The following is a 14,374-nucleotide window of genomic DNA, read 5'->3' as shown; positions in this document are numbered from 1 at the left end:
GCTCAATTCTGTGTCGGCCGTCATGGTCGCGATGGGCCTCAAGGGAGTTGGGTCCGCCCTCTCCAACAACGCCGTCTATCCAGACATGGTCCTGCTCCTCCCGCCCGACAAGATGACCCTCGCCTCCGCCTCGGGCCTGTGGAACGCGGCCTACTCGCTCGGTTGGGCATTTGGGCCGCTGCTCGGCCGCCTACCCTCTTCAGCCCGGAGCGCACCGCCGCCCCCGCCTCACCGCAGACCGTGTGCGGCACAGGCGGGCTCCTCTACGAGGCGAGCCGCACCGCGCAGCTCTGCGTCGGCCATGACCTGGCCAGCTGCGACGCAGGCTCGGGTGACGCCGACGGGGCCGGCGTTGGCGCCGGGGAGGTCAGCCCCTCCGCGGGTCGACCGCCCCCGTGCCGACTCTCTCGTCTAACCAGAAGCGCGCTCCCCGCCCTGCAGGCAGTTGCGTGCGAGTGCGAGTGGGCGCCGCACAACGGCTTCGACTCAATGGCGACGATCGTAGCTGCAGTCTCGGCCGTCTACGGCGTGGTGCTGCTGGGCGCATGCCTCCTTAACGTTGGGGCACTCCCTCCCTCCGCGCGAGCGCTCAGGCGAAGTTTATTCTGAGGGACGCAGCAAAAACGAAAAGGAAAACGGCCGCTCTTGCGCGCGATACACCATAGTCAAGTCCATAGTCCATACTCGAGAGCGATCATGCACTTGATCATGCACTATAAATTTATTGTGTCCAAGGCCGTCCCGTTTTGATCAGTGAGGGGACGGATTGAAGATCCCTCACACCACAAGACCGTGGGGTGCAGGGCGCGCGGGGACACACAATCATGTCCACCTAAATCCCATATCTCGTCTCAGAGTTTGACCGTTTTTATTTATTTATTTCCCGTTTTGATCTCTCGCCGGTCTGTGCACTGTGGGGGGCCGAGCCGCCTCGGGGTGGCGGGCGGGCGGGCGTTTTGAAAAACAGAAAACAGAAAACAAGAGGGGCCCGGGGCGCGGGGGCCCCGGGGACCCCACCGTGGGAGTAGAAAATACGCCCAAGGGGGCCCAAGGAGGCGGTGCGGGGCAGCAGCATCAGGTGAGAGCAGGAAGGATGGCGATTAGGGTCGGCTTTGAACAAGGGTTTCCAGGGTTTAGATCAGTATTGGTGTCGGCACACATCCCCGCCACACGTGGGCCACACATGAGGTCAGCGGGAGCGGCGCGGGCAGTGCCTCTCTCGCAGGCTGATTTTGGCTGTTTTGGAGTTTTCGAGCTTGTTTTTGTTTTCAGACTAGGGGGGCCGACCCCCTCAGAGGCGGCGGGCGGGCGCCCACAGTGCACAGACCGAGAGATCAAAACGGGACGGCCCAAGGACCACCATCAAAAAACTAAAAAGCCCCGCGTGCGAGCGGGGGCGTCGTCTGTGCGTGCCTCTTCTCCCCGCGCGCCCCCGCCTCCGCGCTCTCCGGCCTCCGCGCGGCGCGCGGACCTCTCTGTCTCTCTGAGCTCTCCGTTGACTGGTCTCTAGCTCTTGCACGTAACCCCGCCGGACCGCCCTGAGAAATCTTCTCTCCGCAGAAACGGGCAAGATCCCAGAAGCGAGAAGGGGTCACGCTGCGCAGCGCGTTCGAGATGTCGAGGTCTCAGTCCGCATCAGGACACGCCTGCTGCTGCTGCTGCTGCTGCTGCTGCTGCTGCTGTTGCTGTGTGAGACCAGAACCGTCTTAGTCCTAGTACAGCCGCATCGTGTGATACTCGACTTTCTATACTCAACCCCCTTGTCACAGCCGCGGCGTAACCTCAACGATGGTGAAGGTGTCACCGACGCACTGCACGCGTCCGGTTGGCGAGAGGAAGGTAAGCGGTGGGAAGAGGCACTCTCTCTCGTTCGGAAAGGCGGATAGCCACGCGACATCAGCGCCGCGCTCCATGAAGCTGCGCGTGACGATCTTGAAGATGACGGAGTGCGGCGACTGCGAGTAGAAGAGCGCGGTAGAGAGCGAATACGTGGTCGACATCGGCGCCATCTCGACGCCACCGCTGCGCAGGAACATCTTAGGCACCTCCATGTTCTTCACGCCGCGCCACAGTGTGACGACTGCGTCGCCCTCGGCATCGCGCAACCTTTTGATCGCCTCATGCAGAAGGAAGATGGTCACCGGGAACGGGTGCGACGAACTCATCTCGATGGGCCTGACCAGCTCGCCGCTCTCGTCTCGCTTGAAGGCTCGCAGAGGCCCGTTGAGCGCAAACGAGACGGGCGTGCACGTGTAGAGCCGCAGGGCGAGGACGTGCTCGAGGCGCAGCTTGGCCTTGCTTGCCTGCGGCCGCTCAAGAAAGTCGCGCAGCCGTAGGCCCGTCCTCCCTTCGTCGACGCCGCCCTCGCGCTCGCCCCAGGGCATCGTCTCGCAGGAGGCGGGCTCGTGGAGCACGTAGTGGAGCCACCAGAGCAGCTCTTCGTCCTCGCTCGCCTCGAACTCGGCCACGATGGCGTCCACCTTGGAGGCGTGGGCCCCGAGCACCTCGTGCATCTCCGCCCTCATGTAGTCCTCGAGCCCGAGCGCGGCCGTCTTGGGCTCGCCCGACAGCAACTCGCGCACGTCCGAGGCAAACTTGCCGTCGCCACCCGCGGTATGCTCGGCGGCCAGCGTCAGCTTGTACTCGTCGTACGTGAGCGGGTCGTCCGGGGACGACCACGGGTAGCGCAGACCGTCGGTGTGGTGGCGCATCGTGCAAATGGCGGGCCGCACGAGGATGAGCCCCTTGGGGAGCTCGGCCATCCGCTCGGCGCCGAGCACCTGCATCTCGGTGTAGGGCGGGAACGTCCACTCGGACTGCTGCGGGTACTGTGACACGCCGGAGATGTCGGCGGCGCGCGAGCCGAAGGTGGTCTGCACCACAAGGATCTGGCCCTCGGCACGTTTGCTCCCGTTGTAGGCGGCCACGTACGCGGGGTCGGTGCTGCACGAGACGAACCCCAGGTCGACGACCGTCTCGGTCGCGCGGCCCTCAAGGCAGCGAGCGGCATCGAAAGTCGACGGCAAAGAGCGGTACAGCACATTGTCCGTGGGGGAGAGCATCGAGAGCTTGATCACCGCGCTCGTGACGAGAGAGATGGACGTGGCCCACCTCTGGATCGTGGAGTCGTCGCGCCTTCGCAGCGCTGTGTTGGCCAGCCGAAACCAGGGGCTCGTGTACAAGCGCACTGCTGCCACCTCGGCTTGAGTGAGCCCAGCCTTGCTCACGGACGCGAGCACCGTGAAATCCTTCAGCCGCATCCCGCTGTGGCCCGCGTCGCGCACGTGGACTGGCGCGAACTCAGTCACCCTCATTTCCTTCTCCACGGCGACGCCATAGACGACGTATTCGTACTCGCTCCACCACTCACCCTCGTCGTTGCTCCGGAACTCCTCCTCCATGCTGCGAGTCAGCCCATCGGGGATGTGAGCCGTGCTGCCGTGGATGACCGAAGCGAAATCAGCCTCGCAAGCGAGAGATTGCGCAAATGGTGGCGGCTGCACCTCCGTCTCCGGCATCTCGAGCAGTGCCTTCCTGATCGCTTGTGACCAATCGCTGCCAGCACTCGGTGAGTCCACTTCCGGTGCAGAGTCACGACGACCGTTAGTACGAGCCAGTGAGCCTTTTTCGGCGGCGGGAGGGCCGGGCTCCTCTGTCGGGGCCTCGACGCGGCTGGAGAAGCAGCCCATGTACCTGTGTCGAAGAAGGGCGCGCACGCAGCCGTCTGTTTCTCCTTACTTAGCTTTCGGCGGGCGCGTTCTTCTGTCTTTGTGTCCTCATCTACGTCACCGCCAGCTTGGAGCACTTGGAGTGCAGTCATTTATAAAATGAACTCGGGGGCACGGGACGCGCACAAACGCCAGGCTACAAAGACGGGGTGCAGTCATTCCCTGTGTTTTTCTCCATTGCACTTGGAGCCGCCGAAGAATTCTGCAAAGGGGTGTGAACGGAGAGAGCAAACTCCTGGCAGCTCCCACAGCCGAAATGTGCGCCAGCTGCCCGCTCACCTGTGTCACGCCGCCGCGCACGCACCTCGCTATGTGCTCGCGCGAGCTCCCGCCCGAGCCTCCAGCTCGGTGTCCCACTGCTGCGGAGCCGATCGCTTCTCCTCGGCGCTCGCGTCGAGCCGAGCTCTCGGCACTCTACGGCAGGCGTCGCTGTGCGGGGCGCCCGTTTCCTGCTGGCCCGAGCGGAAAGCTCCACGTGCCCGCGCGAGCTCCCGGCCGAGCCTCCAGCTCGGCGTCCCACTGCTGAGGAGCCGATCGTCGTCCGTCGTCCGTCGGTTCTCTCGAGGAGCCGAGCTCTTTGGCCGGCGACGCTGCAGGACGGCGCGCGCGCACCCCCCCCCCTCCCTCACCCGCGCGCTCTTCCGCCGGCGGCGCACACGCACCCCTCGCCCCGGCGCTCTTCCGCGGCGCAGCCCCCCCCCCCCCCCCCTCCCTCGATCTCGCGGCGAGAGCACGAGCGCGCCGTCCTCCGGCGACGCGCCGCCACGCTCTTCCTTAGGTCGTCCTCCGAGATATCGGTGCCGGACCGGCGGGGCGGGGGCGGGGCGGCGTCGGAGCAAGTGTCTCGGCCGTCGGTCGACGGAGCGGCGACCCGCGAGCACGCTTCGTCGGCGCCCGACGAGGGTGGTGCCGCTGTCGCTCTGCCGCGTGCACAGGCGTGCGCAGGCGTGCCGAGGTCTCGCGACGGCACTCAGCCCGAGCCCCTCCGGGCGCTCGATCGTATGCTCGTGGAGGCGTCGCGCGGCCGCGGTCTTCGCAGCGGCGGCCGCCGCTGCGGTGGATGCGGGCCGGAGAGAAGGCCGCGCGCGCGGCCAGGGGCCAGGGGCTGGCTCTGGCTCGGGCGAGGGCGATCCCGGTTGTCCCTCCGCGGGCGCCTCTGGTCATGACCGCTTGCTCGACGGCTGGGTTGTGCGTGCGCGCGACTCTCGAGTCGTCGGCGAGTAGTGTGCGCGGGCGGTGGGTGCCGTGGAGATTAGGGGAGATCGCTTTGAGCTGCGGGAGATGTTTGGGAGAACGACCAACGAGAGATACAGACACGGCGGTACGGTGTCTGGAGTAACATCTCAGAGATTGAGCAGCGCAGGGGGTGTGCACCTGCCCCCCCATCTCCGGTCCAACGAGTAGAAACATGTTTCCAAAAAGCAGCTACGCCCGACACGACGACGAGACTCTCACTCTCCTCGCGCACTTCGCAGCAACCACAAGGTCCAAGGATCGGGCGCGGGAGTCAGAGGAATTAGCTCAGCGAGAGACACGCACTCACACTCACACACACACACACACACACACACACACACACACACACACACACACACACACACACTCACACACACACACAGAGAGAGAGAGAGAGAGCGAGCGAGCGAGCGAGAGAGCGAGCGAGCGAGAGAGAGAGCGAGAGTACAGTACAGTGATCAACAGAGACCCCCACCCACACGCCGCGCAGTGTGGGAAGCGACGACGGAGACTCACTACTCGCACTCGCAGCACGGATTCAACGGGAGGAACGAGGGGACGCCCGGGCAGCCCCCGGGGCACGCGCAGCCGTTACGGTGCGCGTCCTGCCCGCCGCCCGGCATCGGCGCATCCTCCGCCGCCGCCGGGGCCGGCGGCTCGCCCGGGATTGGCGCGTCCGTCATCGGCGCGCCCGGCATCGGCGCGCCCGGTGGCGCGCCCGGCATCGGCGCATCGTCCGCCGCGGACCGCGGCGGCCCATGCGCCCCACAATAGGGCACGGCCACGCCGGGCGTCGCCCGCAGGAACGCGGCAAAGGAGTCGTGGTCGAACGTGCCCTCCATGATGGCGAGCCGCGTCGCCGCGTGGGGCGGGCGGTTGATGGCGTCGACGACGACGACGCCCCACGCGTGCTTGACGGCGTCAGCCTGCTCGAGCCCGCGCAGCCACTCCGCCGCGTCCTTCGCGGTGCACTCGTTGTACGACGACGTGCGGGCGGCGAGCATGCGCCGCATCGCCAAGTAGTCGCAATCGCTGCAGCCGGCGCGCTGCACCACGGGCGGCAGCGTGTAGCGCGTCACGGCCGGGAGGTGCTGCGCCGGGAAGCAGAGGGCGTCGCTGCACGCCGGGCAAAGGGCCAGGTGGCGGAGCGCGAGCCCCGCGCGAGTGCGCCGCGAGTGCGCGAGAGCCGCCGCTAGGCGGCGGTAGCTCTCATAGAGAGCGCCTGCGGGCTGCTGCTCGCGCAGCGCCACCTCGAACGCGAACTTTGCGTCCGCGACGAGCTGCGGCGCGTGCGGCGCCTCGCCGTGCGCCTCTGCGTCCGCCTCGCGCAGCGTCAGCGCGACGCCGCGCCGCGCGCCGAGCAGCCGCGCGCGCGTCAGCCAATGCGACGGCCAGCACTGCGGCAGCAGCAGCTCCTGCCCATCGGCGCCGCGCCAGGGCTGCTGCTTGAGCTTTGGGTCGGCGCGCCATTGCGGCGGCTTGGGGAGGCACTGCCGGTACCACAGTAGCAAACGCGCGTCGAGCTGTTGCGTGGACAGCGAGTCCGGGTCGCACGAGAAGGCGTTCGGGTCAGCGTACGGGCCCTCCATCGCAGCGAGTTCGTAGTGCATCTCAGCGCCCATGCTCGGCGGCCTGTGATCGCCGCCGTACGTCTGCAGGAGCCGCCGCACCTCGCGGACGATGCTCCTGTTGAAGGCGATGGTGATGTTGTCCTTCTCGACCGCCTCCGTTGCCTCCCCCTCGCCCAGCGGCTTGTCCGCCGTCTGGTACGCGTCCTTCGTCTCGACGGTGCCTCCGTCGGCCGCGTCGAGAACGCCCAGCAAGGCATCAGTGGCGATGGATAGCGTGCGCTCCGACGCCTCGCGAGCCGCCTCCCCCTCCCCCTCCTCCTCGCCGTCCTCCAGGTCGTCGAACAGCCGTGCAGCGGTCTTTCCTGCCTGCGCTCGCCGCACCGCATTCAGCTCCTCCTCCGCCGCCGCGCCCTCCGAGGCCTCCGCCGCCGCCGCCGCGGCGGCGGCGGGCGACGGCGTCGCGGTGGCGGCGGCGGCAGCCGCGGCCTTTTCCTCCGCCCGCTTCGCCGCCTCCCGCAGCCTCTTGTGACGCCTGCGTCGCGTGGCTTCGGCTCGCGAGCGGTTCTTGGGGTCGGGGTCAAACTCGACGCGGTCGATGACCCAGTGGTGACGCGCGTATGCCTCGCCGAGCGCGCGCACCACCCTCGCCCACAGCTCGCACTCCGCCTTGATGTCGCCCTGGAAGTGTGGCACCCTGTGCCACGGCCGCTCCGGGTTGTCCTTCTCGAGCTCCCGGTCGTAATCCTCGTGGCGCGCGGCAAGGACGGCGCGCCAGCGCTGCTCCGTCTGCGCAGGCCGGGGCCGCTCGACCATGAGCGCGTCCATCTCGACGTCCGCGTTCTCCTTCTCGCCGCCGCCGCCGGCGAGCGGCTTGCGCCGGCGCCGGCGGCCGGACGCCGCCGCCGGCGCAGGTGCGGGCGGAGTCGCGCGCCCCGTCTCGTTGTCGGGCGACTCCTCGCCGCCGGCGGCGTCGGGTGCGGCGACGTCGGCCTGCGAGTCGCGAGGGCGGCCTGCACCGGCGGCGGTCCGCAACGTCTCGCGGCGCGCCGCCAGCCACGCCGTGAACTCATGGGCGATGTCGCTGTCGTCGGGCGGCTGGTACAAGCTCGGCTGGATGTGGTCCATGAAGGCCTCCATCTCGGCCGCGGTCACGTCGTCGGGCGCGTCGACGGGCTGCAAGGCCGTGGACCGCACGGCGGGGCGGCTGCGCCAGGACTGGCGCGTCGCTGACGACGAGCCGAAGCAAAAAGAGCTGGACGACGGCAAGCCCGGCTGCATTCTCGCACCGGGACGGCGATCCTGGTCGAGCATGAGACGCCGCCTGCTTTTGGATGTTTTCTTTCTTGATTCCGTTTGTTGCAAACGGAATCAGTTGCAAAACCCTGAATAAAAAACAAAACGCGAAAATCCCCTTTGCAGCCAAGCCTACCGGGCACCTAATTGCTAAAAATCTCTCGCACCTCAACAGCGCCATGCCATGTTTTCTTCTCCTGTGAAATGGAAGAACAGCCGCCGGGAGAACAGTGAACGGACGACTGTCTGTGCTTGTGCGTCTTGGGTCCGGGGCACACACAGACCGGGTACACACACACACACACAACACACACACACAGACCGGGGTTGTGCGTTTATGTGAACAGACGCCGAAGCTTGCGAACTCACGCGGCGCGACGGCTTCATGTCCAGCCGAAGGCAGCAACCCGCGCCTTACGGCGACTTTGAAATGGGCGAGTCGGACGACGAGGCGCCGGTCCCGCGCCGCCGGCCGGCCAAGCCAGAGGCGAGGGCCGTGGAGCTATGCCGGCAGGCGGCGGAGCAGGGAGACGCGCGGGCGCAAGGCCGCCTCGGCCTCATGTACGCCGTGGGCCGCGGCGGGCTGGCGAAGGACGAGGCGAGGGCCGTGGAGCTGTGGCGGCAGGCGGCGGAGCAGGGAGACGCGGACGCGCAGTTCCACCTCGGCTTCATGTACGAGGCGGGCCGCGGCGGGCTGGCAAAGGACGAGGCGAAGGCCGTGGAGCTGTGGCGGCAGGCGGCGGAGCAGGGAGACGCGCAGGCGCAGTTCCGCCTCGGCGTCATGTACGAGGCGGGCCGCGGCGGGCTGGCAAAGGACGAGGTGAGGGCTGCGGAGTTGTGGCGGCAGGCGGCGGAGCAGGGAGAGGCGCGGGCGCAGTTCCGCCTCGGCGTCATGTACGAGGCGGGCCGCGGCGGGCTGGCAAAGGACGAGGCGAGGGCCGTGGAGCTGTGGCGGCAGGCGGCGGAGCAGGGAAAGGCGCGGGCGCAGTTCCGCCTCGGCGTCATGTACGAGGTGGGCCGCGGCGGGCTGGCGACGGACAAGGTTCGGGCGTTGGAGCTCCTTACAAAGGCCCTGCAGGACGAGCGCGTCCGGCCGAACGCGCAGCGCGTGCTATCTCGCCTCAGGTTGTCCTTCGAGGACATCTCTTCTGAGCTGCCGGAAGCGCAGCGCGTGCGCCTTCGATCGCAGCCGGGCTGGCAATATCGACCGTCGGACGATGCCGCGAGCGAGGTCTCCGGCGCGCCGAGCGAGGTGGCGCTACTCGCTGACCTCGACGAGTTCGGACTTCAGGGCTCAGACGATCCCATGACGCGTCGTTTGGCCGGATTCTGCGATGCGCAGCTCCGGCTTTCGTGCGACCACGAGGAGCTGCGGATGGCGTGCGACGAGGAGCGCCAGAGGCGCCAGCGCGCCGAGGCGCAGCTAGAGTTGCTCCACAATGGGTTCCAGGAGCCCCTTGCTCTGCCGCCTCCGCCTCCCGCCGCGTACCTTGTGCCGAAGCCACGCTCAGAGCCTTATTCTGGACCGGGCTTGCGGCCCCTCAGCCGCGCCAGATTCCTCTACCATGCGACGCGGTGGGAGACACTCGCCGCGATGCGCAGCATGTCGCCGATCCCCAAGCTCGAGCCGCAGGCGCCAGGGCCACGCTCCGAGAAGTACGACGGCGTGCTCAGCGCGATCTCCGCAGGCTCGAGCTCATCTTCCGGAAGCTTCGAGGTCATCTTCTTCCACACGCAGGACTGGTCGCACAACGGCACGCCCTACCCGGAGGCGTACGCCGAGTCCGAGTTCGGCGCCAAGGCCAAGTACGTGCCCGTGCTCGCCATCACGCCCGACAACGCCTTGGGCGAGCGCTACGACTACGGCGTCTTCCTTCTGAGCGACAGGCACATCACCATCGGCCACACCGACAAGCGGCTCCTGAAGGTTGTGATCGCGGCGCGGGGCGGTGGCCCTCTCTGCCTCGCGGGCATCCTGGACAAGGAGGCGTCGGGCGAGCAGACGGGCCAGCGGCGCACCTTACACCTCGGTGACGTCGGCCCGGGCTACGCTGCGAGCAACATCGCGGAGTACAAGGTCGACCGCGACGTCTTCTTCCAGCTCAGCTTCGTCCAAAACCAGTGGGAGCTCAAGGTGCCCGACATGGCTGACGCGGCTGGCCAGTACTGCGCGCTCGACATCGCGCTCGCGCTGCCTGTGGGGGTCCGCCGCGCCAGCCTCCCACTCAGCCTGTTTGACGGAGGAGGCGCGCTCCCGCCAGATGTGCCGCCCGATGGCAGCCCCCCACCAGGGCACACGAGGAAGCGCACCGGGAGCGGTGCAACTCGCGTGTGGAAGCACAGGCCGGCCCCGACGTCGGCGGGCGGCATCCAGCTTCCCCCACCCGCCCACTCCGCTTGATGAGCGGTTGGGGGGGACGAACGAGCACGACCCGACGAGGATCTCTGACAGACAGTGGCTGACAAGTATTCCGGCTCTGGGTGTGGGCTCGTTGCACTGTATGTACGATTGACTCCAGCTAACGCGACATTTCGTTTTAAACATTAACTAGTGCCGCCATCAAAGCAACATGGCCAGTGCTCCTTGAATGCCGTGCGGCGTGCGAGCGGGGGGCTCCTGGTCCTGGGGCTAGTTCCATTTCACTCTGACACGCTAATCTTGAAAACGTCCAACGGAGCTCCGTGTTGCTCCCAGCGCCCTCCCCCGCGCTTCCTGCGGCCATGGCCGATGATACTAGTATGAGAGGTCATCTGGCTACCGCGAGCGCGACTCAACTCGCCGACGTCGTCCGATGATTGTGCCTCAAAGTCAGCCTCCGGAGGCTATCGTGGGGTCGAGCCGGCAGTAGCCGTGACATGTGGTTCCACCACCCCTCGTATGCTTTGCCTCTGACCGCCACCGTTCCCAGGCTGCCAAATGGGATGGAAAGGAAGGCTCGGCGAGCGTATAGAAGAGTGCTCGACCTAGTAGGGGCAACCTGCACGGCAGCAAAGGCAGGCGCGATGAGCGTCGTGACACCTGACCCGAGACGGGTAGCAGGAGTAATACCACTCGCGATAGGGCGAAGTCGAGCTCTGAACCCGGCGGGCCCGCCACACACCCCCGAACACCCCAACGCGAGATCCATTACACCTGACACAGCACGCGAGACAAAACCAGACATGTCCAGCGCCCCACAAAGGTACATCCCCAGGCCGCCCAGAGGCAGCTGCGACCCCGCTGAGTGGACGGCGTCACACAGCGCCACCCGCTGTGTGCAACCGTCTACTCGGCGGGGTCGCAGCTTCCTCTGGAAGGCACCGAGATGTACCTTTTTGCGCAAATGGTCAAATCAAGGTTTTGTAACGCGAGCTGTGCCACAGTGAAATGGAACTAGCCTGGGCCCGTGAGCCGTGTCCGGGCGTGGAGATGCGAGGGTCGCCCCCCACCACTCTTTGTGTATGTATGTGGAGAAATTTACCTTACCTTACCTTACTAACATGAGCCGTACTATGTATACAGCACTGTCCACCTCCACTGACGTCAAGGAGGAGAAAAGACGATCGGCCGCAGCTCGTGGCAGCTGCAGAATTTGCGGCTGCACGGCTCAAACGCACGCGGGTCGCCGCGCCGCACCAGGCTCGCAATCTCGCCCCACAGTGCCACCAGCTCGGCCTCCGTCTGGGCCAGCTCCGCCTCGTACTCGCCGCTGTCCGGCGGCGGCAGCTCCTCCACGACGTCGACGCCCGCCGAGCCCCCGCCGAGGTAGAGCAGCCTGGGAAAGCAGGCTCAGGACGTGTAGACGGCCGCGGAGGCGGTGGCGAGGGTGGTGGCGCCACGGAGCGGCGTCGGGGGGTGTCCGGTCGTTGTGGCCTGGCTGTAGCTGTTGAGCGCTGTGGCGGTGAATCGACACCGATATCGTTCAAAAGAACGCTGATTGTGTGTTCGCCTCTGTACGTCTCTCCTCAAGATTATGCCCACCTCAGCCGGCGCGCGCGCAGCTCGAGGCCCTCCCAGTGGGGCGAGGCGCGGAGGCCGCCTGCGGTATGGTCAGGGTCAGGGTCAGGGTCAGGGTCAGGGTCAGGGTTAGGGGGTCAGGGTTAGGGGGTCAGGGTCAGGGTCAGGGTCAGGGTCAGTGTCAGGGTCAGGGTCAGGGTCAGGGTTAGGGGGCCAGGGTTCGGGTTCAGGGATAGCGGGTGTCGACATCCAGCAGACGAACGTCCGGGAGTACGGTCTGGTGCGGTGTGGTCCGAACGCCGCGTGAATCGTGAATGCAGGGCTCCGGAGACAGCGGAGACAGCGGAGACAGCTGGACGCGTGTCGTCTCGAGTGTGCGACGTGTCTTCGTCTGTACTCCGCGTCTAGCGGAGGCCCGCCATATCTCCCCAGATCTCGCCAGATCTCGCCAGATCTCGCCAGATCTCGCCAGATCTCGCCATATCTCGCCATAACTCCCCATCTCTAGCGGAGGCGCGCCGCGCGCGAGCAGCAGCGCGTAGCAGCGCAGCTGGAAGAAGCTCTTCCTCCGGATCTGCGCGTCCGTCGCCGCCGAGTACGCGCGCGGGGCCTTGCCCGTCTTGTAGTCGACGATGGCGACGCCGCCGCCCGGCAAGCCGTCCAAGCGGTCCACCTTTCCAACCAGCTCGAGGGCAGGCAAGCCTATCTCGCCAGATCTCGCCAGATCTCGCCAGATCTCGCCAGATCCTCGCCAGATCTCCCAAGATCTCGAGGGCAGGCAAGCCGGAGGCTGGCTCCGTCGGCAGCTGCGCCCTCATCCACGCCTCGTGCGCGAGCGGCTCGCCTTTGGGGGCGTTCCGAGAGAGTTCCGAGAGAGTTCCGAGAGAGTTCCGAGAGAGTTCCGAGAGAGTTCCGAGAGCGTTCCGAGAGAGTTCCGAGAGAGTTCCGAGGAGGAGCGAGGGAGGGGAGGAAGGAGGGAGGGAGGGAGAGGCGGAGAGAGGAGCTCGCCATATCTCGCCATATCTCGCCAGATCTCGCCAGATCTCGCCAGATCTCGCCAGATCTCCCCGTATCTCGCGCCATGCGGCATCGCCGCCGGGTCCTCCGCCGCCAGCCAGTTGTCGAGCAAGCGGAGGCACTCGAGGCCCCACTCCCGCTCCTACGTATGGGTGCTCAAGACGTGCTCCTTCTCGTCCTCAACCAGGAGTAAGCACTCGAGGCCCCACGCTCGCTCCTCCTCCACCGACGCGAACAGCGCCTCCACCAGCGACGGTGCGGTGCCGCTCTTGGGAGCCTCGCGCCTGCGAGAGAACAGTCGGAGGAGGCTCCGAGCGGGCGGCGAGAGTGCTCCGAACCCCGTTGCTCACGAGTCCACAGGGCACTCGCAGCGACCGTGCGTTGGACTGTTTGGCCGATGACAGGGCCAACGCGGAGGGCAGCAGTGGTCACAGAGTCCCGGGCAGGTCCAGAGCATGCAGAGGGACAGACCGGGCAGGTCCAGAGCATGCGGAGGGACGGAGAGTGGGACGGGAGAGAGAGAGGCGGAGAGAGGAGCTCGCCATGCGGCAGGCGCGGCAGCTCCTCCCGCGAGCTCGCCATATCTCGCCATATCTCGCCATATCTCCCCAGATCTCGCCAAATCTCCCAGATCTCGCGTCATGTGGGACGGGAGAGTGCGCAGGGGGCTGCGCGCCGCTTCTTGCGCCACTCATCGCGCAGTACGTCGTGCAGCCGGCCCGCGCGCTCCTCGGGCGGCGCCTCGAAAACCTTCTCCAGCGCCGCGTGGACGAGGCTCCCCTTCTCCAGCACCTGGCCGGCAGCGCAATCGCGAGGTGCAGCCGAGGTGCAACCTCAGAGGTCGTTCCGAGCTCCACTGCGTGAGTCCCGGCTGCGTGGCTCCCGAGCACACACTGCACGCACCTTGCTCGGCGGCTCGGGCAGCCTCCACAGGTTACGGAAGAGGTACAGCTGCGGGCAGTCGCGGAAGGTCGCGGCCGCGGTCGGCGACAGCCGCGGCGGCATGACGAGCGGCTCCGACAGCCTGGCGGCAGCGGCATCGGCGACGACACTCGCCTGCGCAGACGTGTGGGAGTGTGAAGCCTGTGTGCGGGTTTGAGGCGCAGGCGGGCGGGCATCGCCTCTGCCGATGTGAGCATCGAGAGCTTGGGCACTCGAGAGGAGGCGCGGCGCGCGCCGGCGAGAGAGAGCACAAGCATAGTATGACAGCTCTGGGCGAGAGAGAGCATAGAGCATACGCGGGGGCGCGAATCCCGCGGTGTTATTAGCCGGTAAATAACGCTCGGCGCTCAGCGGAGCTGGGAAGAGGACCGCCGCAAGCGGCGTGGCGTGAGTCGGTTGTGCATCCCTCCGGGGGCCCCTCTGCGCCGGGGAGGCGTTGTTGGAGGCTAGGGCAAGCGTCCGTCGCCCTTTTCAAACTCGGGGCCCACTCCGCTACGCTCCGACCCGAATTTGGAGGGCCTGAAAAGTTTAAGGTGTTGCTGCGCAAAAGGGTGGGGAGCCGCGGCGGCGCCGCAGGCGCGAGCGCGCAGTGGAAGCACGCTAGCCATACATATTCACGCAGAGAAGCTGACGGTCGGGGTCGTGACGGC

At 66.8% G+C, this 14,374-nt stretch overlaps 5 protein-coding genes across 5 annotated transcripts in view; 2 read left to right on the top strand and 3 right to left on the bottom strand.

Annotated features, from left to right (window-relative positions):
* The window catches only part of EMIHUDRAFT_445673 (hypothetical protein), a 1,254-nt gene extending 358 nt beyond the window's left edge, over positions 1-896 (top strand). Inside the window, exons 3-5 of the mRNA XM_005767460.1 lie at positions 1-185; positions 254-366; positions 442-896. Coding sequence (XP_005767517.1) covers positions 23-185; positions 254-366; positions 442-609 — 444 coding nt within the window. The 5' untranslated portion in view covers positions 1-22 and the 3' untranslated portion in view covers positions 610-896. The remainder of the gene's footprint in view (positions 186-253; positions 367-441) is intronic.
* Positions 897-3,973: 3,077 nt separating this feature from the next.
* Positions 3,974-5,089, bottom strand: EMIHUDRAFT_370817 (hypothetical protein). Its single transcript, XM_005767459.1, has 2 exons — positions 4,507-5,089; positions 3,974-4,328 (listed from the first exon to the last, which is right to left on the bottom strand). Exons 1-2 carry the CDS (start codon positions 4,890-4,892, stop codon positions 4,037-4,039), a joined length of 678 nt encoding a protein of 225 aa, XP_005767516.1. The 5' UTR covers positions 4,893-5,089; the 3' UTR covers positions 3,974-4,036.
* A 1,613-nt stretch (positions 5,090-6,702) lies between these two features.
* On the bottom strand, positions 6,703-7,843 carry EMIHUDRAFT_370814 (hypothetical protein). Its single transcript, XM_005767458.1, has 2 exons — positions 7,109-7,843; positions 6,703-7,067 (listed from the first exon to the last, which is right to left on the bottom strand). The coding sequence occupies exons 1-2, from the start codon at positions 7,811-7,813 to the stop codon at positions 6,792-6,794; spliced, it is 981 nt and encodes a 326-aa protein (XP_005767515.1). The 5' UTR covers positions 7,814-7,843; the 3' UTR covers positions 6,703-6,791.
* Positions 7,844-8,258: 415 nt separating this feature from the next.
* On the top strand, positions 8,259-10,229 carry EMIHUDRAFT_119510 (hypothetical protein; the record flags this gene model as incomplete). Its single annotated transcript, XM_005767457.1, has 1 exon — positions 8,259-10,229. One exon carries the CDS (start codon positions 8,259-8,261, stop codon positions 10,227-10,229), a length of 1,971 nt encoding a protein of 656 aa, XP_005767514.1.
* A 2,695-nt stretch (positions 10,230-12,924) lies between these two features.
* Positions 12,925-13,981, bottom strand: EMIHUDRAFT_246142 (hypothetical protein; the record flags this gene model as incomplete). The annotated part of the gene is made up of 4 exons (XM_005767456.1): positions 12,925-13,066; positions 13,474-13,574; positions 13,686-13,733; positions 13,976-13,981. 4 exons carry the CDS (start codon positions 13,979-13,981, stop codon positions 12,925-12,927), a joined length of 297 nt encoding a protein of 98 aa, XP_005767513.1.
* Positions 13,982-14,374: the final 393 nt, after the last annotated feature.

This window comes from Emiliania huxleyi, assembly GCF_000372725.1.
Source record: "Emiliania huxleyi CCMP1516 unplaced genomic scaffold EMIHUscaffold_492, whole genome shotgun sequence".
NCBI classification, from domain to species: Eukaryota; Haptophyta; order Isochrysidales; family Noelaerhabdaceae; genus Emiliania; species Emiliania huxleyi.
The sequence above is the reverse complement of the archived record's forward strand: the minus strand, read 5'-3'. Positions and strand labels throughout refer to the sequence as shown.